The following is a 25376-nucleotide window of genomic DNA, read 5'->3' as shown; positions in this document are numbered from 1 at the left end:
CAGGGATGATTTCTGTATTTTGAAAGTTACACATCTTGAAAACATGTTGGGACTATGTCAACAATGGACTGAATGAAGAAAATACCAAAATGTTTTTTTGGGGGTGGAAATGTTCCTTTAACCGTTGATCATTGCGTAATGTTATCTTCTAAACTTCCAACAGGTAGAAAAATACATATCTGACAAATATATACGTTAACATCTTCAGGACATAAAATGAATGGCATGTTTCCTTTTTTGGTTTTGTAAAGAAAGTTTATTTATAAAGCAGGTCTCAGAACACTAGCATCCCAGACCAGAGTGGACAGAATCTGACGTCACAGCTACCAGGCCCACCAATCAGAGGCACTGTGGCCACAAAAAGGCAACATAAAAACAAAAAACCCGTTTCCCGGTTTTCCCCCCTTTACCCACTCCCTGCACCCCGAACCCAAAATCAAGCCATACCCCTGATCATAAAAGACAAGTGGTTCGGTATATAAACAATATGGTGTCACCAGCTATAGACAAGGTTGTCATTTAATGTTTTCCCATATTGCTTATATATATATATATATATATATATATCCAGGCCTCTCAGATCGACACACATTGGGGTTGGCTACTAGTAACCCAATACAGGACCATATATTCAGCACCTATGGCGTGTTTAGAGGGAGCAGGCAGAAGCAATATGGAATTCATCTTTAGCTACCATGTTTGGAGACTCTGGCATGAAGGAGACAATTTAATACAAACTGTCCATTTTTATCTAAAGAACCCGCCTGTTTTCAGGGCCGTTCATCCACCTCTGAATACAGATTCACCCCTTTTCACGCACGCACAGAGATGAGCAGACAAACACACACAGTCACACAGCCCGGCTCAAACTGGATTTGACGAGACAAAGCGGAAGAGAGGGGTGTTTGGGAGGACATCATTGCACGAGACAAATCTAACAAATAATCACTTTTAAAATAACATTAAAAAATAAAAATCAACTTAGAGGAGGAGGAGCATGCAAAATGGCTTTTCAGTTAAAACACAATACAACGATTTAAAAAGTTCCTCTGAGGCAGGAGGGGTAGTTAAAACATAAAATACCCTCTCTATGTCCCAAATGGCACCCTAATCCCTTTATAGTGCACTACTTATGACCAGGGCGCTGGTCAAACGTAAAGCCCTGGTCATAAGTAGTGCACTATATAGGGATTAGGGTGCCATTTGGAAGACAGGCACTCAGGCTCTGCCACCATCCACTGGGGTTCCATGTCAGGGTTCCAACGGGTAGGGTTCTGAGTTCCGGATGTTCTAGGTTCAGGCTGGTGGACTGGAGGTCAGACCTCAGAGGGAGTAGAGTAGAAACCAGAGGTTTGGGGCTAGAGCTGCCTCTCTCTCTCTCCCCATCTCCTCAGTCCACTGGGCTCCTTCTGGGACCAGACAGACCCATGTGTCTGCTGGCTAGACTGCCTGGAACACACGTGGATTCAATATAGCAGGGATGAGATGCACTGAAGCTTAAGAAAGGTAACGCTATGTTGTAATGTAAAGCTACCGAAACATTTACATATAGTTTGAAAAGTTTGTGAAATTACAGTAAAATAATTGGACAATGACCTGCTTGTGAACTCAATCATATTTTGGTGTTGCTTCTTTTTCTTTTTTTCCTCCTGTTAAAGTGAGTCCAGAACAAACAAACACACTAGGATTAGACCAGGTTGAGGTGAGTCCTGAACAAACAAACACACTAGGATTAGACCAGGTTGAGGTGAGTCCTGAACAAACAAACACACTAGGGTTAGACCAGGTTGAGGTGAGTCCTGGACAAACAAACACACTAGGGTTAGACCAGGTTGAGGTGAGTCCTGGACAAACAAACACACTAGGATTAGACCAGGTTGAGGTGAGTCCTGAACAAACACACTAGGATTAGACCAGGTTGAGGTGAGTCCTGAACAAACAAACACACTAGGATTAGACCAGGTTGAGGTGAGTCCAGAACAAACAAACACACTAGGGTTAGACCAGGTTGAGGTGAGTCCTGGACAAACAAACACACTAGGGTTAGACCAGGTTGAGGTGAGTCCTGAACAAACACACTAGGATTAGACCAGGTTGAGGTGAGTCCTGAACAAACAAACACACTAGGATTAGACCAGGTTGAGGTGAGTCCTGAACAAACACACTAGGATTAGACCAGGTTGAGGTGAGTCCTGAACAAACACTAGGGTTAGACCAGGTTGAGGTGAGTCCAGAACAAACAAACACACTAGGATTAGACCAGGTTGAGGTGAGTCCTGAACAAACACACTAGGGTTAGACCAGGTTGAGGTGAGTCCTGAACAAACACACTAGGATTAGACCAGGTTGAGGTGAGTCCAGAACAAACAAACACACTAGGATTAGACCAGGTTGAGGTGAGTCCTGAACAAACACACTAGGGTTAGACCAGGTTGAGGTGAGTCCTGAACAAACACACTAGGATTAGACCAGGTTGAGGTGAGTCCAGAACAAACAAACACACTAGGATTAGACCAGGTTGAGGTGAGTCCAGAACAAACAAACACACTAGGATTAGACCAGGTTGAGGTGAGTCCAGAACAAACAAACACACTAGGGTTAGACCAGGTTGAGGTGAGTCCAGAACAAACAAACACACTAGGGTTAGACCAGGTTGAGGTGAGTCCTGGACAAACAAACACACTAGGGTTAGACCAGGTTGAGGTGAGTCCTGGACAAACAAACACACTAGGGTTAGACCAGGTTGAGGTGAGTCCAGAACAAACAAACACACTAGGATTAGACCAGGTTGAGGTGAGTCCTGGACAAACAAACACACTAGGGTTAGACCAGGTTGAGGTGAGTCCAGAACAAACAAACACACTAGGATTAGACCAGGTTGAGGTGAGTCCAGAACAAACAAACACACTAGAGTTAGACCAGGTTGAGGTGAGTCCTGAACAAACAAACACACTAGGATTAGACCAGGTTGAGGTGAGTCCAGAACAAACAAACACACTAGGATTAGACCAGGTTGAGGTGAGTCCAGAACAAACAAACACACTAGGATTAGACCAGGTTGAGGTGAGTCCTGAACAAACACACACACTAGGGTTAGACCAGGTTGAGGTGAGTCCTGAACAAACACACTAGGATTAGACCAGGTTGAGGTGAGTCCTGAACAAACACACTAGGATTAGACCAGGTTGAGGTGAGTCCAGAACAAACAAACACACTAGGGTTAGACCAGGTTGAGGTGAGTCCTGAACAAACACACTAGGATTAGACCAGGTTGAGGTGAGTCCTGAACAAACACACTAGGATTAGACCAGGTTGAGGTGAGTCCTGAACAAACACACTAGGATTAGACCAGGTTGAGGTGAGTCCTGAACAAACACACTAGGATTAGACCAGGTTGAGGTGAGTCCTGAACAAACACACTAGGATTAGACCAGGTTGAGGTGAGTCCAGAACAAACACACTAGGGTTAGACCAGGTTGAGGTGAGTCCTGAACAAACAAACACACTAGGGTTAGACCAGGTTGAGGTGAGTCCTGAACAAACAAACACACTAGGATTAGACCAGGTTGAGGTGAGTCCTGAACAAACAAACACACTAGGATTAGACCAGGTTGAGGTGAGTCCTGAACAAACAAACACACTAGGGTTAGACCAGGTTGAGGTGAGTCCTGAACAAACAAACACACTAGGGTTAGACCAGGTTGAGGTGAGTCCTGAACAAACAAACACACTAGGGTTAGACCAGGTTGAGGTGAGTCCTGGACAAACACACTAGGGTTAGACCAGGTTGAGGTGAGTCCTGGACAAACACACTAGGGTTAGACCAGGTTGAGGTGAGTCCAGAACAAACACACTAGGGTTAGACCAGGTTGAGGTGAGTCCTGGACAAACACACTAGGGTTAGACCAGGTTGAGGTGAGTCCTGAACAAACACACTAGGGTTAGACCAGGTTGAGGTGAGTCCTGGACAAACACACTAGGGTTAGACCAGGTTGAGGTGAGTCCTGGACAAACACACTAGGGTTAGACCAGGTTGAGGTGAGTCCAGAACAAACAAACACACTAGGATTAGACCAGGTTGAGGTGAGTCCAGAACAAACAAACACACTAGGATTAGACCAGGTTGAGGTGAGTCCTGGACAAACAAACACACTAGGGTTAGACCAGGTTGAGGTGAGTCCTGAACAAACACACTAGGATTAGACCAGGTTGAGGTGAGTCCTGGACAAACAAACACTCTAGGGTTAGACCAGGTTGAGGTGAGTCCAGAACAAACACACACACTAGGATTAGACCAGGTTGAGGTGAGTCCTGGACAAACAAACACACTAGGGTTAGACCAGGTTGAGGTGAGTCCAGAACAAACACACACACTAGGATTAGACCAGGTTGAGGTGAGTCCTGAACAAACACACTAGGGTTAGACCAGGTTGAGGTGAGTCCAGAACAAACAAACACACTAGGATTAGACCAGGTTGAGGTGAGTCCAGAACAAACAAACACACTAGGATTAGACCAGGTTGAGGTGAGTCCAGAACAAACAAACACACTAGGATTAGACCAGGTTGAGGTGAGTCCTGAACAAACAAACACACTAGGGTTAGACCAGGTTGAGGTGAGTCCTGAACAAACACACTAGGATTAGACCAGGTTGAGGTGAGTCCTGGACAAACACACTAGGATTAGACCAGGTTGAGGTGAGTCCAGAACAAACAAACACACTAGGGTTAGACCAGGTTGAGGTGAGTCCTGAACAAACAAACACACTAGGATTAGACCAGGTTGAGGTGAGTCCAGAACAAACAAACACACTAGGATTAGACCAGGTTGAGGTGAGTCCAGAACAAACAAACACACTAGGGTTAGACCAGGTTGAGGTGAGTCCTGAACAAACAAACACACTAGGATTAGACCAGGTTGAGCTGAGTCCTGAACAAACAAATACACTAGGGTTAGACCAGGTTGATGTGAGTCCTGAACAAACAAACACACTAGGATTAGACCAGGTTGAGGTGAGTCCTGGACAAACACACACACTAGGATTAGACCAGGTTGAGGTGAGTCCTGGACAAACACACTAGGGTTAGAATAGGGTTCTGAGTGCATGTCAATGTTTGTGCGAGTATTCATCATACCGGTTTTTCTCTCTCTCAAATTCCTCATGTGGCTCGTAGAGGGAGATGAAGAGAAGGCCCCAGCTGGTCCTCTGTACTGGGGGCAGTCTTTCTTGATGTGGGCGTGGCTTCCACACAGGAAGCAGCACCGTTTCTCTTCCTGTCTTCTCCAGTATTCACCCTGACGATGTTCCCTGCCCCCCTCCGCCCATTCCCTCCTTCCCTCCGCTCGGTCCTCCTGTTCACGACGCTGCCTAGACCTGGAGAGGAGGAGGAGATTAACGCACACACGCTAACGGTTTTGACTTAACTCCTGAGTTATTTAGGGGTTGACAGGAAGGTCATGCCTACCAGAGAAATGTTTGATTTCTCCTTTTCTGTCAGTTATGTCTAGACCAATACAAAGGACTCGTGGAAAAAGTCAGTCGTGGAATAGAAACTTATCAAAAACCCTTTACATTGAACTAAATAACTCCAAAACAATGGTGGTCTTTCTGCACAAAATATATGATCACACAAACAATATCAGTCAGAAAATAATAATAACTTACGTTTCTCAGGAAAAGTCCTGTACCTCAGACAGTCCCGGCCCAGAAAACCTTTGACCTCATGCGCACGCAATGTTCATCAATAAGCGGTGTGCAAAACCAGTCCCACAAAAACCATAAACGTTTGTTCCACACATCAATACAAATGATTAGGATTCATAATATATTATTCCCCAACAACTCCTACAGTGCAGATACATTTAAAAAAAAAAAAAGGTGTGAGTCAATCCGATCCAACAACAGAACTCCAGCAGAGAACGGAGATTTGCCTGTTATTGTAATCTGTTTATTTATTTATTGTAATCTGTTTATTTATTTATTACTGTAATCTGTTTAGGAATGTTGGCGGCGTTATCGCTTTCTTGAGGTATGGCTACAGCGCACAAAAAAAAAAAAAAGAAAGTATGAACAAGCTTCAGAGCTGAGGGTTTGAAAACCGCCACAGTCACCATTTTTATGCAGTTGATGAATTATAGGTGACGCGCACTGCAGGGAGGAGACGCACCGAGGCCGTCAGGACAAATTTGAGGCCGTCACACACCCCTCTCCCCTGGAAAAAGCCAACCATTGCCATAAAAAGGCAGATCTCCTCACTTCCCTCTCCAGAAGATAACCATGACCAGCGCTCATCTCCTCCAATTCCTCAGCCGAGGGGGTAACACACTTTAGGGACAATGCGCATGTCTTCACCTGTGTCCTCCACCGCTCGGTATTTCACCAGGGCCCCATCTGATCCACAATCTTATATGGTCCTTGCCATTTAGGGGCCAGCTTGGCCCAGAATAATTGTTCAGCTTTTGAATACGGCTGGAGCGATACCCGATCACTGACCAGAAACGACTTCTTATCATAGTTTCTCTTCTGCTTGAGACGAGCCTTGATCAGATTCTTTGAGACAAGAGCTCTCAAGTCGTGGAGATTGAATGACTGAATGCTATGACCAGGTAGTTTGAGTCTGGACTAAACAGTTGGGTCTGTAGCACCATGTCTAAGGGTTCTCTGAGGGGACGACTCCAGTTCACCTCTGCAGGAGTGACTCCAGTGGACTCTTGCACAGCAGAATTCAAACCCGCAAAAGGTGCTTGTCCCATTATTGGAGCTGGGTCCCTACATAGGTAACAACCATTGTCTTCAAGGTTTGATTCACATTCTCAATGAGGTTGGTCTGTGGGTGATAGAAGTTGACCACGGCCTGCCTCAGGTTCTCTCTTCGCCAGGTCTCCTCAGAGATCAGAGACGAATTTGGAACCTAGATCAGACAAGATCAGGCACTATTCAGCGAGTCAGGATCTCTTTCGTGAGGTTGTTAGAGACTGTGCTTTGACAGGCCACAGCAAGGACAAAGAGCTCCACCCGCTTGGAATAGTCAATCGACAAAAACAAGCATGTACACATCAAATCCACTCCTAACATTTCCCAAGGTTGTGTAATCGCGGTTTGCTGCAACTTGCCGGCAGTCTTCCGGCCTTCTGGTTTGTACATTTGACAAACTTGACAGTTTCAGATGTGACTTTATAAACTCAGCAAAAAAAAAAAAAAGTCCCCTTTTCAGGACCCTGTCTTTCAAAGGAACCAGGAACGCACAATCCCTCCATCAGTGCTCAGACTGTCCGCAATAGGCTGAGAGAGGCTGGACTGAGGGCTTGTAGGCCTGTTGTAAGGCAGGTCCTCAACAGACATCACCGGCAACAATGTCGCCTATGGGCACAAACCCACTGTTGCTGAACCAGACAGGACTGGCAAAAAGTGCTCTTCACTGACGAGTTGCGGTTTTGTCTCACCAGGGGTGATGGTCAGATTCGCGTTTATCGTTGAAGGAATGAGCGGTACACTGAGGCCTGTACTCTGGAGCGGGATCGTTTTGGAGGTGGAGGGTCCGTCACGGTCTGGGGCGGTGTGTCACAGCATCATCGGACTGAGCTTGTTGTCATTGCAGGCAATCTCAACGCTGTGCGTTACAGGGAAGACATCCTCCTCCCTCATGTGGTACCCTTCCTGCAGGCTCATCCTGACATGACCCTCCAGCATGACAACGCCACCAGCCATAAAGCTCGTTCTGTGCGTGATTTCCTGCAAGACAGGAATGTCACTGTTATGCCATGGCCATCGAAGAGCCCGGATCTCAATCCCATTGAGCAGGTCTGGGACCTGTTGGATCAGAGGGTGAGGGCTAGGGCCATTCCCCCCAGAAATATCCGGGAACTTGGTGGAAGAGTGGGGTAACATCTCACAGCAAGAACTGGGAAATCTGGTGCAGTTCATGAGGAGGAGATGCACTGCAGTACTTCATGCAGCTGGTGGCCACACCAGATACTGACTGTTGTTTTTGATTTTGACCCCCCCCCCCCCTTTGTTCAGGGACACATTATTCAATTTCTGTTGGTCACATCTGTGGAACTTGTTCAATTTGTGTCTCAGTTGTTGAATCTTATGTTCATACAAGTGCTGAAAATAAATGCAGTTGACGTTTCCTTTTTTTTTGCTAAGTTTATCTAGGCTGAGATTTGGCCAGTACAGTAGAGCTTCATCAGCAGGAGCTCTGGCACTATGCCGTACATCAGAACTTCGCTCCTTTCCGCTTCAACGCGTTGAGTGGTTCTGCCACCAGGGAGAAGTTTGACACAAACCCGTGGTACCATCTTGTCATCCCAAGGAACCATTGAAGGGCCTTGAGGGTGGTTGGCACAGGGAAGTCTTGTACAGCCTTGGTCTTTTCAGGATCCACATGGATGCCGTTAGAGGACACAATATGGCCAAGGAATTTCAGGGAGGTTCAGCAGAAGTTGCTCTATTTCATGTTCACTGTCAGACCAGCTGCTCTTAGCTTGTCCAACACTGTTTGAAGATCGAGAAAGTGGTTGAGGGTCTGGCTGGGTGACTTGGCTGTGGTTGAGGGTCTGGCTGGGTGACTTGGCTGTGGTTGAGGGTCTGGCTGGGTGACTTGGCTGTGGTTGAGGGTCTGGCTGGGTGACTTGGCTGTGGTTGAGGGTCTGGCTGGGTGACTTGGCTGTGGTTGAGGGTCTGGCTGGGTGACTTGGCTGTGGTTGAGGGTCTGGCTGGGTGACTTGGCTGTGGTTGAGGGTCTGGCTGGGTGACTTGGCTGTGGTTGAGGGTCTGGCTGGGTGACTTGGCTGTGGTTGAGGGTCTGGCTGGGTGACTTGGCTGTGGTTGAGGGTCTGTCTGGATGACTTGGCTGTGGTTGATGGTCTGTCTGGATGACTTGGCTGTGGTTGAGGGTCTGGCTGGGTGACTTGGCTGTGGTTGATGGTCTGGCTGGGTGACTTGGCTGTGGTTGAGGGTCTTGCTGGGTGACTTGGCTGTGGTTGATGGTCTGTCTGGGTGACTTGGCTGTGGTTGATGGTCTGTCTGGATGACTTGGCTGTGGTTGATGGTCTGTCTGGATGACTTGGCTGTGGTTGATGGTCTGTCTGGATGACTTGGCTGTGGTTGATGGTCTGTCTGGATGACTTGGCTGTGGTTGATGGTCTGTCTGGATGACTTGGCTGTGGTTGATGGTCTGTCTGGATGACTTGGCTGTGGTTGATGGTCTGTCTGGATGACTTGGCTGTGGTTGATGGTCTGTCTGGGTGACTTGGCTGTGGTTGATGGTCTGGCTGCTGTCCCAGTCGAACCAGTCCATCACAGTGGCGACTCCTTCTCCGAGTTAACTGGCTAGTAGAGGGTTGATGTCCTTCAAGATCAACTTAATGACTTTCTTTCCTTCTCAATGCAAGGTTTCCACCGTCTGCACAAGGAGTGGTAACTGTATGCAAAGTCTTAGATACACCCCACCTTTGCACTGAATTCCTGGCTGTCTGCCAGATCAAGGTATGAACAACCTTCAGAGGGGAGGGGCTGAAATCTTCCTCTCTCGCGCCACCGTTTTGACCTGATACTGGCTATTGACGTGGAGAGGAAACGGGAATCGCAGCGCTGGGAGGAGCTGCACAGAGATGGTTTAGCCATAGATTTCATGGCTGTCAAACAAACAAACAAACACAAACACACACACACGGGTATACACCCATATACATGCTTACGCAACACACACTTCTTACTTCCTGCGCATGGGGCAGTCTTTCATGAAGTGTCCGATCTTGCCACATATCCTGCAGCAGCGGTCGTTAGGAGCCAGCTGTCCCTCTGTCAGCACCTCAGGATCAAAGAAGAACTCCTGAGAGGAACAACCACATATTACTGTTATATAGTATTATAATACATCATTATATACTACTGCTCCCGAGAGGAACAACCACATATTACTGTTATATATTATTATAATACATCATTATATACTACTAATCCTGAGAGGAACAATATTACTGTTATATAGTATTATAATACATCATTATATACTACTAATCCTGAGAGGAACAATCCACATATTACTGTTATATAGTATTATAATACATCATTATATACTACTAATCCTGAGAGGAACAATATAACTGTTATATAGTATTATAATACATCATTATATACTACTAATCCTGAGAGGAACAATCCACATATTACTGTTATATAGTATTATAATACATCATTATATACTACTACTCCTGAGAGAAACAATATTACTGTTATATAGTATTATAATACATCATTATATACTACTACTCCTGAGAGGAACAACCACATATTACTGTTATATAGTATTATAATACATCATTATATACTACTGCTCCCGAGAGGAACAACCACATATTACTGTTATATAGTATTATAATACATCATTATATACTACTGCTCCTGAGAGGAACAATATTACTGTTATATAGTATTATAATACATCATTATATACTACTAATCCTGAGAGGAACAATCCACATATTACTGTTATATAGTATTATAATACATCATTATATACTACTACTCCTGAGAGAAACAATATTACTGTTATATAGTATTATAATACATCATTATATACTACTACTCCTGAGAGGAACAACCACATATTACTGTTATATAGTATTATAATACATCATTATATACTACTACTCCTGAGAGGAACAACCACATATTACTGTTATATAGTATTATAATACATCATTATATACTACTACTCCTGAGAGAAACAATATTACTGTTATATAGTATTATAATACATCATTATATACTACTGCTCCTGAGAGGAACAACCACATATTACTGTTATATAGTATTATAATACATCATTATATACTACTGCTCCTGAGAGGAACAACCACATATTACTGTTATATAGTATTATAATACATCATTATATACTACTACTCCTGAGAGGAACAACCACATATTACTGTTATATAGTATTATAATACATCATTATATACTACTGCTCCTGAGAGGAACAACCACATATTACTGTTATATAGTATTATAATACATCATTATATACTACTGCTCCTGAGGAACATACATACTACTGTTATAAAGTTTGGGGCCACTTAGAAATGTCCTTGTTTTTTTTTTATTAAAGAAAATCACTTTTTTGTCCATTAAAATTACATAAAATTGATCTGAAATTCAGTGTAGACATTGTTCATGACTATTGTAGCTGGAAACAGCATTTTTTTGTATGGAATATCTACAGTTGAAGTTGGATGTTTACATACACTTAGGTTGGAGTCATTAAAACTCGTTTTTCAACCAATCTACAAATTCCATGTTAACAAACTGTAGTTTTGGCAAATCGGTTAGGACATCTACTTTGTGCATGACACAAGTCATTTTTTTCCAGCTATTGTTTACAGACAGATTATTTCACTTATAATTCACTGTGGGTTAGGGTCTGGTGTGGGCCTCAGATTTTTCACATCTAGTTGGGATGAACAAACAGCTGACCACCACGAGCCTGCGCATTGTCTAAATCAGGACCACGCACGGGGCCTCACGAGCCTGCGTATTGTCTAAATCAGGACCACGCGCGGGGCCTCACGAGCCTGCGTATTGTCTAAATCAGGACCACGAGCGGGGCCTCACGAGCCTGCGTATTGTCTAAATCAGGACCACGAGCGGGGCCTCACGAGCCTGCGTATTGTCTAAATCAGGACCACGAGCGGGGCCTCACGAGCCTGAGTATTGTCTAAATCAGGACCACGAGCGGGGCCTCACGAGCCTGAGTATTGTCTAAATCAGGACCACGAGCGGGGCCTCACGAGCCTGCGTATTGTCTAAATCAGGACCACGAGCGGGGCCTCACGAGCCTGAGTATTGTCTAAATCAGGACCACTAGCTGACCACCACGAGCCTGAGTATTGTCTAAATCAGGACCACGCACGGGGCCTCACGAGCCTGCGTATTGTCTAAATCAGGACCACTAGCGGGGCCCCACGAGCCTGCGTATTGTCTAAATCAGGACCACGAGCGGGGCCTCACGAGCCTGCGTATTGTCTAAATCAGGACCACGAGCGGGGCCTCACGAGCCTGCGTATTGTCTAAATCAGGACCACGAGCGGGGCCTCACGAGCCTGCGTATTGTCTAAATCAGGACCACGAGCGGGGCCTCACGAGCCTGAGTATTGTCTAAATCAGGACCACTAGCGGGGCCCCACGAGCCTGCGTATTGTCTAAATCAGGACCACGAGCGGGGCCTCATGAGCCTGCGTATTGCCTAAATCAGGACCACTAGCGGGGGCCTCACGATGTCTGTCGGAGTCTCAAACAAATATCGCTTAGGGCCCTCAAAAAAACGCTAGAGGCGTTCCGGCACATACTCAAGTTACTTCGTTTCAGTTTCTATGTTAATACTGGTCATCAGAATGTCGTTAGGTGTCAAGTTATATGGCTTCGATTTGACTCATGTTCGAAGTGTAATTTTGAAGGCCAACAACAGGGGAATATTCACTTTTATTTGTTGTTGTGGAATGATGATGCAGTGTGATGGAGTTTCACTTAACCTTTACACTCGTGGGAATTGGCCTATAGGGGGGATTGAGCTAAATGTAAATTTTTCTAACAGAACAAATATTTAATGCGTAACCATGGTAGCAATTGAAAGGGAACCGTTTGTTGATAATGGGGGGGGGGGGGGGATTATTAGACCAAAAGCTGAGGACGCAAGAGTTCACCTGACAAGATTGAATACAGACCGACTTGATTGTTTTCACATTTTCTGTACTTTTCACCCCATTTGTTGATCACGAAATCTTGAAAATACTCTGGATACATTCAGTAACATGTTAATAAGAATATTCCTGGAAAACGTGGGGTAGATGAAACACAAGACAAAACGATTACAAGGGTCTGAGTGAGAAGACTACCTGGGGTGTCTCCAAGTGGCAACACACCTCTCCACAGTCCACAAGACATTTCAATGCACTTTTATGACTCAACGAACAGTCTTCAGCTAACAGCTGTTTTTCCTCCTCTCCCAGCTGTGAGGAACTAGAGGGCACTTGTAGTTGTTTCGTCTTGGAACACAACCCTGCATCCCCACCGTCACACAAAGACTGTTGTTGTTTCACCCAGTCCAGAAACGGTCCATTATGAATCTCAACCTGGGTCAGGTGGGCTTGAACTGAAAGCCTGTTCTACTGCCCGACATGACTAGGGAAGTTATAAAATATAATATTGCAGTGTCAGACTTTCCACAAGGCAATTCAGACAAACGGATAGTAATTTGAGCAGACGGAGAGGAGTCATTCATGTCTGTGTGACGCAGTGATTTTGTCTTCACAATAAACAAACTGCCATTCTGCCAAGTCACCTTGTCACTCTACATCAAACATAACGATCAGAAATGTTTGCACCGTGTGACACAAGTTTTATGATTTGGAAATGTGACGTGCCACTTTTGGATCCACAGGTGTTTGGATTGATTAATGTACGATTATTATTCCCCCACAGTACTGTAAAATCCACTATTGCGTCCGTCCACAATTTGTGGGAACATGGACTCAACACCAGACAGAGCTGATCGGTACTATAGCAGAGATGGTTCATTAGGAGATTACCTCTGCCCTCCACTTACAATTAAAACCTGTAAATTAATCAAATTGGCAGTGGTAAGTCTAGAGACAGCTAACGCGACAGAAGTGTGACCCCATGTCCTGGAAGGGATAATCACACACATGAAAGAGAAAACGGAATCACTTGAAAATCTTTCCCATCTTTCCCAGAAGTTGAACCTGGTGTGGAAGCAGGAAACCCAACTTCCAATCATGATCAATCTATTCTATCAACTGTTCAGGCCGAGAGAAGAAGAGTCCCCATCCCGCTGATTAACAGGTCAGCTCCATAAACGGATCCCGCTGATTAACAGGTCAGCTCCATAAACGGATCCCGCTGATTAACAGGTCAGCTCCATAAACGGATCCCGCTGATTAACAGGTCAGCTCCATAAACGGATCCCGCTGATTAACAGGTCAGCTCCATAAACGGATCCCGCTGATTAACAGGTCAGCTCCATAAACGGATCCCGCTGATTAACAGGTCAGCTCCATAAACGGATCCCGCTGATTAACAGGTCAGCTCCATAAACGGATCCCGCTGATTAACAGGTCAGCTCCATAAACGGATCCCGCTGATTAACAGGTCAGCTCCATAAACGGATCCCGCTGATTAACAGGTCAGCTCCATAAACGGATCCCGCTGATTAACAGGTCAGCTCCATAAACGGATCCCGCTGATTAACAGGTCAGCTCCATAAACGGATCCCGCTGATTAACAGGTCAGCTCCATAAACGGATCCCGCTGATTAACAGGTCAGCTCCATGAACGGATCCCGCTGATTAACAGGTCAGCTCCATAAACGGATCCCGCTGATTAACAGGTCAGCTCCATAAACGGATCCCGCTGATTAACAGGTCAGCACCATAAACGGATCCCGCTGATTAACAGGTCAGCTCCATGAACGGATCCCGCTGATTAACAGGTCAGCTCCATAAACGGATCCCGCTGATTAACAGGTCCGCTCCATAAACGGATGCCGCTGTATGATTGGACAGATCCACAGCTTCGCAAGTCAAGCTGCAAATTGTTCACCTTTCAGCGGAACCCGGGGGTCGGACCGACGCAGGGACCCCGGGGGTCAGACTGACGCAGGGAAGGGGATCAGCATCTTCCCAGACCCGAGTGCTGAACTGCTAAAACAGAGGGATACCTACAACGAGGTGAGATCCCAGCTACGCGAGCTAAACCTGAGATGAGGCTTGATCCACCCAGAAAAACATATCAAGACCTTCCAGAACAACACACACATTTCTCCCACTACTAAGGAGGCTCTAGACTGCTTGGAGAAGCACTTCAAACCCAACACACACCGACGAAACCCCATGACTGGCTCATTATTCAGGTACACTATCCATGCACAATCACACAGCCGAGCCGATGGCTGTGATTCAGCCCTCAGCATAAAGACAAATGTTTGGGTACAAGGAACAATTACTATTATTGCTGAGCATTGAACTTGTTATAATTATTATATTGCCTACGATCCAGAACATTTACACTTTATACCAATTAATAAACAAATGGACAATATATGGATCTGTCACATTATTATTATTTATTCCCTTAAGGAGTCAGCATGTTTCAGTTCGGCTAAAGGCTAGCTAAAGTCGGCTAGTCCCTTAAAAAAACCTAGCTTGAAAAAAGCGTCAATAGTACTGTTTGTCCTATTTGAGACACCGTAGCCAGTATACAATTCCTCAAAGGTCAGAATGACTCTAAGATGGTAAAAAAATATATATATATATATTTCTGACATTTTTGCAGAGGAGATTTTAGCTGCTCAATTTTACAGCTAAGGTTTTTGGTTTCTCAATGAAAAAAAATGCATGAAAACGAGTCGTCTCTCCTTGAATGAATCCCTACAGTTGACCCATCACGGAGGGGTGTAGACGTCCAAAACTAACAAGAACGTCCCAAAATGTCATAATATATAATAATAATATATAAACGAATTCTTCCCAACTGTTTCAGATTGCCTTTACTCGTCAAGACTACTAACTTAACTGTAAAGTTTTAAATTGGTTACTTATTGCTACCTTAAGACCGAAAATATGCTGCCGTAAGGCCGCCACTCGCTGTTATGGTACAACCCTGTATTTATAGTGCAGGCTGGGGACTAGGGAGGAACGGGGGCCGGGGACTAGGGAGGAACGAGGGCCGGGGACTAGGGGGGCCGGGGACTAGGGGGGAACGAGGGCCGGGGACTAGGGAGGAACCTGGGCGGGGGACTAGGGAGGAACCTGGGCGGGGGGACTAGGGAGGAACGGGGGCCGGGGAGGAACGGGGACCGGGGAGGAACGAGGGAGGAACGGGGGCCGGGGAGGAACGGGGGCCGGGGAGGAACGAGGGAGGAACGGGGACCGGGGAGGAACGAGGGAGGAACGGGGGCCGGGGACTAGGGGGGAACGGGGACTGGGGGGGAACGGGGACTGGGGGGGAACGGGGACTGGGGGGGAACGGGGACTGGGGGGGAACGGGGACTGGGGGGGGAACGGGGACTAGGGGGGGAACGGGGACTAGGGGGGGAACGGGGGCCGGGGACTAGGGGGGAACGAGGGCCGGGGACTAGGGGGGAACGAGGGCCGGGGACTAGGGGGGAACGAGGGCCGGGGACTAGGGAGGAACGAGGGCCGGGGACTAGGGGGGAACGAGGGCCGGGGACTAGGGAGGAACGAGGGCCGGGGACTAGGGAGGAACGAGGGCCGGGGACTAGGGGGGAACGAGGGCCGGGGACTAAGGAGGCTGGGGACTAGGGGGGAACGGGGGCCGGGGACTAAGGGGGAACGGGGGCCGGGGACTAGGGAGGCTGGGGACTAGGGAGGCTGGGGACTAGGGAGGGTTTCCTGTGGGTCCTGCTGTTTATTTTACATCCATGGCCTTATCAACCCTAAAAATAATCACATTTTTAGAAAAACAACGGCAACACTAGCTATTCTCTCCTTGAATTCAAAAGGCCTTAATATTCCTATCAAACATTCCAGCTGTCTTGATATTTATGGTATTTACGTGACTAGTGTACTCAGGAGGGTAGGTAGTGAATACTAACCATCAGACTAGTGTACTCAGGAGGGTAGGTAGTGGATACTAACCATCGGACTAGTGTACTCAGGAGGGTAGGTAGTGAATACTAACCATCGGACTAGTGTACTCAGGAGGGTAGGTAGTGGATACTAACCATCGGACTAGTGTACTCAGGAGGGTAGGTAGTGAATACTAACCATCGGACTAGTGTACTCAGGAGGGTAGGTAGTGGATACTAACCATCGGACTAGTGTACTCAGGAGGGTAGGTAGTGGATACTAACCATCTGACTAGTGTACTCAGGAGGGTAGGTAGTGAATACTAACCATCTGACTAGTGTACTCAGGAGGGTAGGTAGTGGATACTAACCATCTGACTAGTGTACTCAGGAGGGAAGGTAGTGGCTACTAACCATCTGACTAGTGTACTCAGGAGGGAAGGTAGTGAATACTAACCATCTGACTAGTGTACTCAGGAGGGTAGGTAGTGAATACTAACGATCTGACTAGTGTACTCAGGAGGGAAGGTAGTGGATACTAACCATCTGACTAGTGTACTCAGGAGGGAAGGTAGTGAATACTAACCATCGGACTAGTGTACTCAGGAGGGTAGGTAGTGGATACTAACCATCGGACTAGTGTACTCAGGAGGGTAGGTAGTGGATACTAACCATTGGACTAGTGTACTCACGGGGGTTAGGTAATGGATACTAACCATCGGACTAGTGTACTCAGGAGGGTAGGTAGTGAATACTAACCATCGGACTAGTGTACTCAGGAGGGTAGGTAGTGAATACTAACCATCTGACTAGTGTACTCAGGAGGGTAGGTAGTGAATACTAACCATCGGACTAGTGTACTCAGGAGGGTAGGCTTTGACTGTTGTTCCAAACACACTTCTGCCATTGATGAACGCCTTCATGATGAAGTTGGTCACTGTGTGAGAGAGAAAGCGAGAGAGAGAGAGGACAGAGAGTGGGAGAGAGCGGAGAGAGGCAGGAGAGAAGTGAATGAAAAAGAGGATGATGCTATGAGAGAAAGACAGTAAGATAGAGATACCTACTTCTCCTGGACAGGCCAGCTCCCAGGTTATGGTTCAGGTCAAAAGGATCTGGAGAGAAAAACATCAGATCAGATAACTAGATCCCTGGTTCACAACCCTCTTTGGAGAGCTGCAGGACGTGCAGGCTTTTACTACAACCTAGCAGTGTTGAACCCTCAAAACTACCGCCTGCACCAAAGCTCCCTTCAACGTTTACAACCCTCAACCAAAGCTCCCCTCAACATTTACAACCCTCGACCAATAGCTGCCCTCAACGTTAACAACCCTCGACCAATAGCTGCCCTCAATCCCCTCAACGTTTACAACGCTCGACCAATAGCTGCCCTCAATCCTCCTCAACGTTTACAACCCTCGACCAATAGCTGCCCTCAATCCTCCTCAACGTTTACAACCCTCGACCAATAGCTGCCCTCAATCCCCTCAACGTTTACAACGCTCGACCAATAGCTGCCCTCAATCCTCCTCAACGTTTACAACCCTCGACCAATAGCTGCCCTCAATCCTCCTCAACGTTTACAACGCTCGACCAATAGCTGCCCTCAATCCTCCTCAACGTTTACAACGCTCGACCAATAGCTGCCCTCAATCCTCCTCAACGTTTACAACCCTCGACCAATAGCTGCCCTCAATCCCCTCAACGTTTACAACCCTCGACCAATAGCTGCCCTCAACGTTTACAACTCTCAACCAATAGCTGCCCTCAACGTTAACAACCCTCGACCAATAGCTGCCCTCAACGTTAACAACCCTCGACCAATAGCTGCCCTCAACGTTTACAACCCTCCAATAGCTGCCCTCAACGTTTACAACCCTCGGCCAATAGCTCCCCTCAACGTTTACAACCCTCGGCCAATAGCTGCCCTCAATCCCCTCAACGTTAACAAGCCTCGACCAATAGCTCCCCTCAACGTTCACAACCCTCGACCAATAGCTCCCCTCAACGTTCACAACCCTCGACCAATAGCTGCCCTCAATCCCCTCAACGGTCACGATCCTTGAGGAGAAATGAAGTCAAGAATCCCTATACATGAAGTCAAGAAAGGTGTCCAGAACAGGGTTTGCAGAAGAGACGAAGACGCCGTTATGGCCCTTTGGCCGAGTAAATCAAGTCCAGTACTGACCCTCAATGACGATGTACTTAGAGGTCCACTGCTTGTTGAAGGTGGTGAGAGCGGCGCTCTGTCTGATGGAGATGACGTATTCTCTGAAGTCAAAGGTCTCGGTGTAGAACTGCAGCAGGCCCAGCCACAGAGCACCTACAGACTCCAGGTTCTTCTGCTGCCAGCGCTCAGGCTAGAGAGAGAGAGAGGTCAAAGGTCTCAGTGTAGAACTGCAGCAGGCCCAGCCACAGAGCACCTACAGACTCCAGGTTATTCTGCTGCCAGCGCTCAGGCTAGAGAGAGAGAGAGAGAGAGGTCAAAGGTCTCAGTGTAGAACTGCAGCAGGCCCAGCCACAGAGCACCTACAGACTCCAGGTTCTTCTGCTGCCAGCGCTCAGGCTAGAGAGAGAGGTCAAAGGTCTCAGTGCAGAACTGCAGCAGGGCCAGCCAAAGAGCCCCATACACACCATGTTACCCTGGTACTGGGCCCACCGCCCAGGCGAGAGACACACACACACACACACACACACACACACACACCACAACTGATGTTCTGATAGAGGGACTCACCAGTTTATCCAGATCATCGTAGAAGTAGACATTCCATCCATCTACCAAAACCTCAGGCTTCTTCTCCTCGTCATAAATCTATCAACACACACACACACACACACACACATCAATACATCTGCCAAAATATACAAACACATTGCAGGTCTAAGCGATGAGAAATCCAGATTCAGTCAGCAAATCTCCCAAAATATCATTGGACTCACGGCCAAACTGCTCACAACTGTACTCATTGGTCCGGAGTCAGACAGATTCACTTGAGTTACCTCGTGTAGTACAGGTATAACAGGTGGGTTTCTCTCTGTCTAACCTCCTGTAGTACAGGTGGGTTCCTCTCTGTCTTACCTCCTGTAGTACAGGTATAACAGGTGGGTTTCTCTCTGTCTAACCTCCTGTAGTACAGGTATAACAGGTGGGTTCCTCTGTCTTACCTCCTGTAGTACAGGTATAACAGGTGGGTTCCTCTGTCTTACCTCCTGTAGTACAGGTATAACAGGTGGGTTTCTCTCTGTCTAACCTCCTGTAGTACAGGTGGGTTCCTCTCTGTCTTACCTCCTGTAGTACAGGTATAACAGGTGGGTTTCTCTCTGTCTAACCTCCTGTAGTACAGGTATAACAGGTGGGTTCCTCTGTCTTACCTCCTGTAGTACAGGTGGGTTCCTCTCTGTCTTACCTCCTGTAGTACAGGTATAACAGGTGGGTTCCTCTGTCTTACCTCCTGTAGTACAGGTATAACAGGTGGGTTCCTCTGTCTTACCTCCTGTAGTACAGGTATAACAGGTGGGTTCCTCTGTCTTACCTCCTGTAGTACAGGTATAACAGGTGGGTTCCTCTGTCTTACCTCCTGTAGTACAGGTGGGTTCCTCTCTGTCTTACCTCCTGTAGTACAGGTATAACAGGTGGGTTCCTCTGTCTTACCTCCTGTAGTACAGGTATAACAGGTGGGTTCCTCTGTCTTACCTCCTGTAGTACAGGTATAACAGGTGGGTTCCTCTGTTGCAGGTAGAATAGCACCATCAGGGTGAAGCCATAGGACGACAGACTTCCTCTAGACGCATCACCGATATCACACAACTAGAGCAGGGGACAACAGATATTAAAACATCCCCTTTAACTAGACCAGGGGACAACAAATATTAAAACATCCCCTTTAACTAGACCAGGGGACAACAGATATTAAAACATCCAGTTTAACTAGACCAGGGGACAACATAAATATTAAAACATCCCCTTTAACTAGACCAGGGGACAACAAATATTAAAACATTCCCTTTAACTAGACCAGGGACACCATATATTGAAACATCCCCTTTAACTAGACCAGGGGACAACAAATATTAAAACATTCCCTTTAACTAGACCAGGGGACAACAAATATTAAAACATTCCCTTTAACTAGACCAGGGACACCATATATTGAAACATCCCCTTTAACTAGACCAGGGGACAACATAGACATTAAAACATCCCCTTTAACTAGACCAGGGGACAACAAATATTAAAATATCCCCTTTAACTAGACCAGGGGACAACAGATATTAAAACATACCCTTTAACTAGACCAGGGGACAACATAGATATTAAAACATCCCCTTTAACTAGACCAGGGGACAACATAGATATTAAAACATCTCCTTTAACTAGACCAGGGGACAACATAGATATTAAAACATCCCCTTTAACTAGACCAGGGGACAACATAGATATTAAAACATCCCCTTTAACTAGACCAGGGGACAACATAGATATTAAAACATCCCCTTTAACTAGACCAGGGGACAACATAAATATGAAAACATCCCCTTTAACTAGACCAGGGGACAACATAGATATTAAAATATCCCCTTTAACTTGACCAGGGGACAACAGATATTAAAACATCCCCTTTAACTAGACCAGGGGACAACATAGATATTAAAACATCCCCTTTAACTAGACCAGGGGACAACATAGATATTAAAACATCCCCTTTAACTAGACCAGGGGACAACATAAATATGAAAACATCCCATTTAACTAGACCAGGGGACAACATAGATATTAAAACATCCCCTTTAACTAGACCAGGGGACAACATAGATATTAAAACATCCCCTTTAACTAGACCAGGGGACAACATAGATATTAAAACATCCCCTTTAACTAGACCAGGGGACAACATAAATATGAAAACATCCCATTTAACTAGACCAGGGGACAACATAAATATTGGGGAGAATACTCTATATCCTATCATCAGCTGTTCATCAGGTTAAACTCATAGGAAGTTGATTACCATCAAAACCTTTCAGTGGGTTGTGTGACTATCTCATCTCAGCTGTAAACTAGTGGGACATACCTTGGCAAACACCTTCGTGACATAACACAGCATCTTGACTCGGGGGTCGATGGCAGCGTACGACGCCAACAGACGCGTGTTGTGTAAGGCCTGATAGCCAAGAGAGAGAAATACATTTTTTAAAAAGGGTTCAGTCACTGCTTCCCGCTCCCACATGACCAAACCAGGTGTGTGCTCCTCTCACCAGCGTGTTGTAGAGACTGATGTCTCCCTCCAGGCCGGTCCTGGCGTGGTAGAACTTAACGATGGGGACCTTAGCCGTGGTAATGGGGAGGATGTTCCTCAGACCTGGGGCCACAGGGACATGTCAGATACAGCCTCCCACATCGACACGGGCTTACAGATACACACCTGGCATTATCACAGGGTCCAGACACTGACCCATACTCTACATTATCACAGGGTCCAGACACTGACCCATACTCTACATTATCACAGGGTCCAGACACTGACCTGGGTGTTTCCTCAGCAGTCTGGCCAGAGACTCTATAATGCTGATACAGTCCAGACCCTGCAGGAGACAAAACCTGTTTTGAACCAAATCATTTCTGCAGAAGAGGTTTGTTTACAGCACATGTCAAAGTCATTCCACAGAGGGCCAAGTGTCTGCAGGTTCACTCCTCCCTTCTACTTGATTGATGAATTAAGGTCACTAATAACTAAGGAACTCCCCTCACCTGGTTGTCTAGGTCTTAACTGAAAGGAAAAAAACAAAGAACCTGCAGACACTAGGCCCTCCGTGGAAAGAGTTTGACACCCCTGGTTTATAGGATTTACAGTGGTTTATCAATAGAGACAATGGTTGTCTTGATGTGCGTGAGTAAGAGAGCAATAATTGCTTTGGATAAAAGTGTCTGCTAATATAGTATATTATAGAAGAGGCAGAGCAAGAGAGAGGCAGAGAGAGAAGAGAGGCAGAGAGAGAGGCAGAGAGAGAGGCAGAGAGAGAGGCAGAGAGAGAGGCAGAGAGAGAGAGGCAGAGAGAGAGAGGCAGAGAGAGAGAAAGAGAAGAGAGGCAGAGAGAGAAGAGAGGCAGAGAGAGAAGAGAGGCAGAGAGAGAGAGAGAGGAGAGAGGCAGAGAGAGAAGAGAGGCAGAGAGAGAAGAGAGGCAGAGAGAGAGAGAGAGAGAGAGAGAGAGAGGCAGAGAGAGAGGCAGAGAGAGAGGCAGAGAGAGAGAGGCAGAGAGAGAGAGACAGAGAGAGAGAGGCAGAGAGAGAGGCAGAGAGAGTGGCAGAGAGAGTGGCAGAGAGAGCGAGGCAGAGAGAGCGAGGCAGAGAGAGCGAGGCAGAGAGAGCGAGGCAGAGAGAGCGAGGCAGAGAGAGCGAGGCAGAGAGAGCGAGGCAGAGAGAGAAGATACAATAGATTACTTCAGCGGTCTCCTGTCCGTCCAGCACCATACAGATGTCCAGGTCACTCTGCTTGAAGCCGAAGCCGTTCTTAGACGAACCAAACAGCCTCAGTCTGGCACCTGTCAATCAATCAATCACTAATCAGTGTAAGTCTGGAACCTGTTAATCAATCACCAATCAGTGTAAGTCTGGAACCTGTTAATCAATCACTAGTCAGTGTAAGTCTGGAACCTGTTAATCAATCACTAGTCAGTGTAAGTCTGGAACCTGTTAATCAATCACTAGTCAGTGTAAGTCTGGAACCTGTTAATCAATCACCAATCAGTGTAAGTCTGGAACCTGTTAATCAATCACTAGTCAGTGTAAGTCTGGAACAAACGGCTATAAAACAAATCCTCTGAACATCAGCTACCACATCGAGTGGACATTTCTTCACTTCTTCTATGGACAAAGCTTCCTTTCCTTTGTCCTATCCGGTGTCCTGTGTGAATTTAAGTATGCTCTCTCTAATTCTCTCTTTCTCTCTCTCGCTCTCTCTCTCAGGGGACCTGAGCCCTAGGAGGACCTGAGCCCTAGGACCATGCCCCAGGAATACCTGACATGATGACTCCTTGCTCTCCCCAGTCCACCTGGCCGTGCTGCTGCTCCAGTTTCAACTGTTCTGCCTTATTATTATTCGACCATGCTGGTCATTTATGAACATTTGAACATCTTGGCCATGTTCTGTTATAATCTCCACCCGGCACAGCCAGAAGAGGACTGGCCACCCCACATAGCCTGGTTCCTCTCTAGGTTTCTTCCTAGGTTCTGGCCTTTCTAGGGAGTTTTTCCTAGCCACCGTGCTTCTACACCTGCATTGCTTGCTGTTTGGGGTTTTAGGCTGGGTTTCTGTACAGCACTTTGAGATATCAGCTGAAAAGAGATATCAACATTTGATTTGACGACGTTCAGAGGGAACAATGTGCTGTCTCACCTGTTCAGAGGGAACAATGTGCTGTCTCACCTGTTCAGAGGGAACAATGTGCTGTCTCACCTGTTCAGAGGGAACAATGTGCTGTCTCACCTGTTCAGAGGGAACAATGTGCTGTCTCACCTGTTCAGAGGGAACAATGTGCTGTCTCACCTGTTCAGAGGGAACAATGTGCTGTCTCACCTGTTCAGAGGGAACAATGTGCTGTCTCACCTGTGAACTGTCGTTTGACGAAGCTCTCCAGGTCCTGCAGGATGTGTTCTCTCACTCCCAGCTCCACATCATCTGGAGCAAAATCTCCTGGGAAATTCAGTAAATTATAACTGGAACGGTACATACAACGAGACGGAACACATAATTTGAAGAGCAGGTCACACACACACACACACACTTACGGTAGCACTGCTGGCAGACGGTGTTGAGTGTTTTGAGGAAGGCAGGTGTCATGGGAGGGAGAGGGGCTAGCTGAACCCTCTGGAAGTCTTCAGGACAGTCCTTCTTTAGATGACCGTCCCGCTTACACACACTACACACCACTGTATGGGACTGACACACACACACACAGGGTTAGAGACTGACACTGTATGGGACTGACACACACACAGGGTTAGAGACTGACACACACACTGGGTTAGAGACTGACACACACACTGGGTTAGAGACTGACACACACACTGGGTTAGAGACTGACACACTGGGTTAGAGACTGACACACACACTGGGTTAGAGACTGACACACTGGGTTAGAGACTGACACACACACTGGGTTAGAGACTGACACACTGGGTTAGAGACTGACACACTGGGTTAGAGACTGACACACTGGGTTAGAGACTGACACACTGGGTTAGAGACTGACACACTGGGTTAGAGACTGACACACTGGGTTAGAGACTGACACACACAAGGTTAGAGACTGACACACACAAGGTTAGAAACTGACACACACAAGGTTAGAAACTGACACACAAACACACAGGGTTTGGGACTGACACACACACACACACACAGGGTTAGAGACTGACACTGTATGGGACTGACACACACACACAGGGTTAGAGACTGACACACAGGGTTAGAGACTGACACACAGGGTTAGAGACTGACACACAGGGTTAGAGACTGACACACAGGGTTAGAGACTGACACACAGGGTTAGAGACTGACACACAGGGTTAGAGACTGACACACAGGGTTAGAGACTGACACACAAACACACAGGGTTAGAGACTGACATTGTATGGGACTGACACACACAGGATTAGAGACTGACACACACACACAAGGTTAGAGACTGACACTGTATGGGACTGACACACACACAGGGTTAGAGACTAACACTGTATGGGACTGACACACACAGGATTAGAGACTG

General features: G+C 46.6%; 1 protein-coding gene across 3 annotated transcripts in view; it reads right to left on the bottom strand.

The window, feature by feature from the left end:
* Window positions 1-233: 233 nt before the first annotated feature.
* The window catches only part of tut7 (terminal uridylyl transferase 7), a 57111-nt gene continuing 31968 nt past the window's right edge, over window positions 234-25376 (bottom strand). Inside the window, exons 15-29 of one of the 3 annotated variants that reach the window (XM_090191279.1) lie at window positions 24397-24547; window positions 24215-24301; window positions 23050-23150; window positions 22136-22193; window positions 21867-21970; window positions 21683-21772; window positions 20305-20418; window positions 19345-19422; window positions 18796-18967; window positions 17675-17722; window positions 17456-17547; window positions 9721-9836; window positions 5136-5374; window positions 1597-1649; window positions 234-1449 (exon numbers count right to left, since the gene is read on the bottom strand). In XM_090191279.1, coding sequence (XP_090047405.1) covers window positions 1609-1649; window positions 5136-5374; window positions 9721-9836; window positions 17456-17547; window positions 17675-17722; window positions 18796-18967; window positions 19345-19422; window positions 20305-20418; window positions 21683-21772; window positions 21867-21970; window positions 22136-22193; window positions 23050-23150; window positions 24215-24301; window positions 24397-24547 — 1491 coding nt within the window. In that variant the 3' untranslated portion in view covers window positions 234-1449; window positions 1597-1608. Of the gene's footprint in view, window positions 1450-1596; window positions 1650-5135; window positions 5375-9720; window positions 9837-17455; window positions 17548-17674; window positions 17723-18795; window positions 18968-19047; window positions 19174-19344; window positions 19423-20304; window positions 20419-21682; window positions 21773-21866; window positions 21971-22135; window positions 22194-23049; window positions 23151-24214; window positions 24302-24396; window positions 24548-25376 lie in introns of those variants that run through there. The other 2 variants (XM_090191278.1, XM_090191281.1) reach the window with 2 other exon arrangements.

The sequence above is a fragment of the Oncorhynchus mykiss genome, chromosome 11, assembly GCF_057628025.1.
Source record: "Oncorhynchus mykiss isolate SJ-2025 chromosome 11, ASM5762802v1, whole genome shotgun sequence".
Lineage (NCBI taxonomy): Eukaryota > Metazoa > Chordata > Actinopteri > Salmoniformes > Salmonidae > Oncorhynchus > Oncorhynchus mykiss.
Note: the sequence above shows the minus strand (reverse complement) of the source record. Positions and strands in the feature narration are given on the sequence as shown.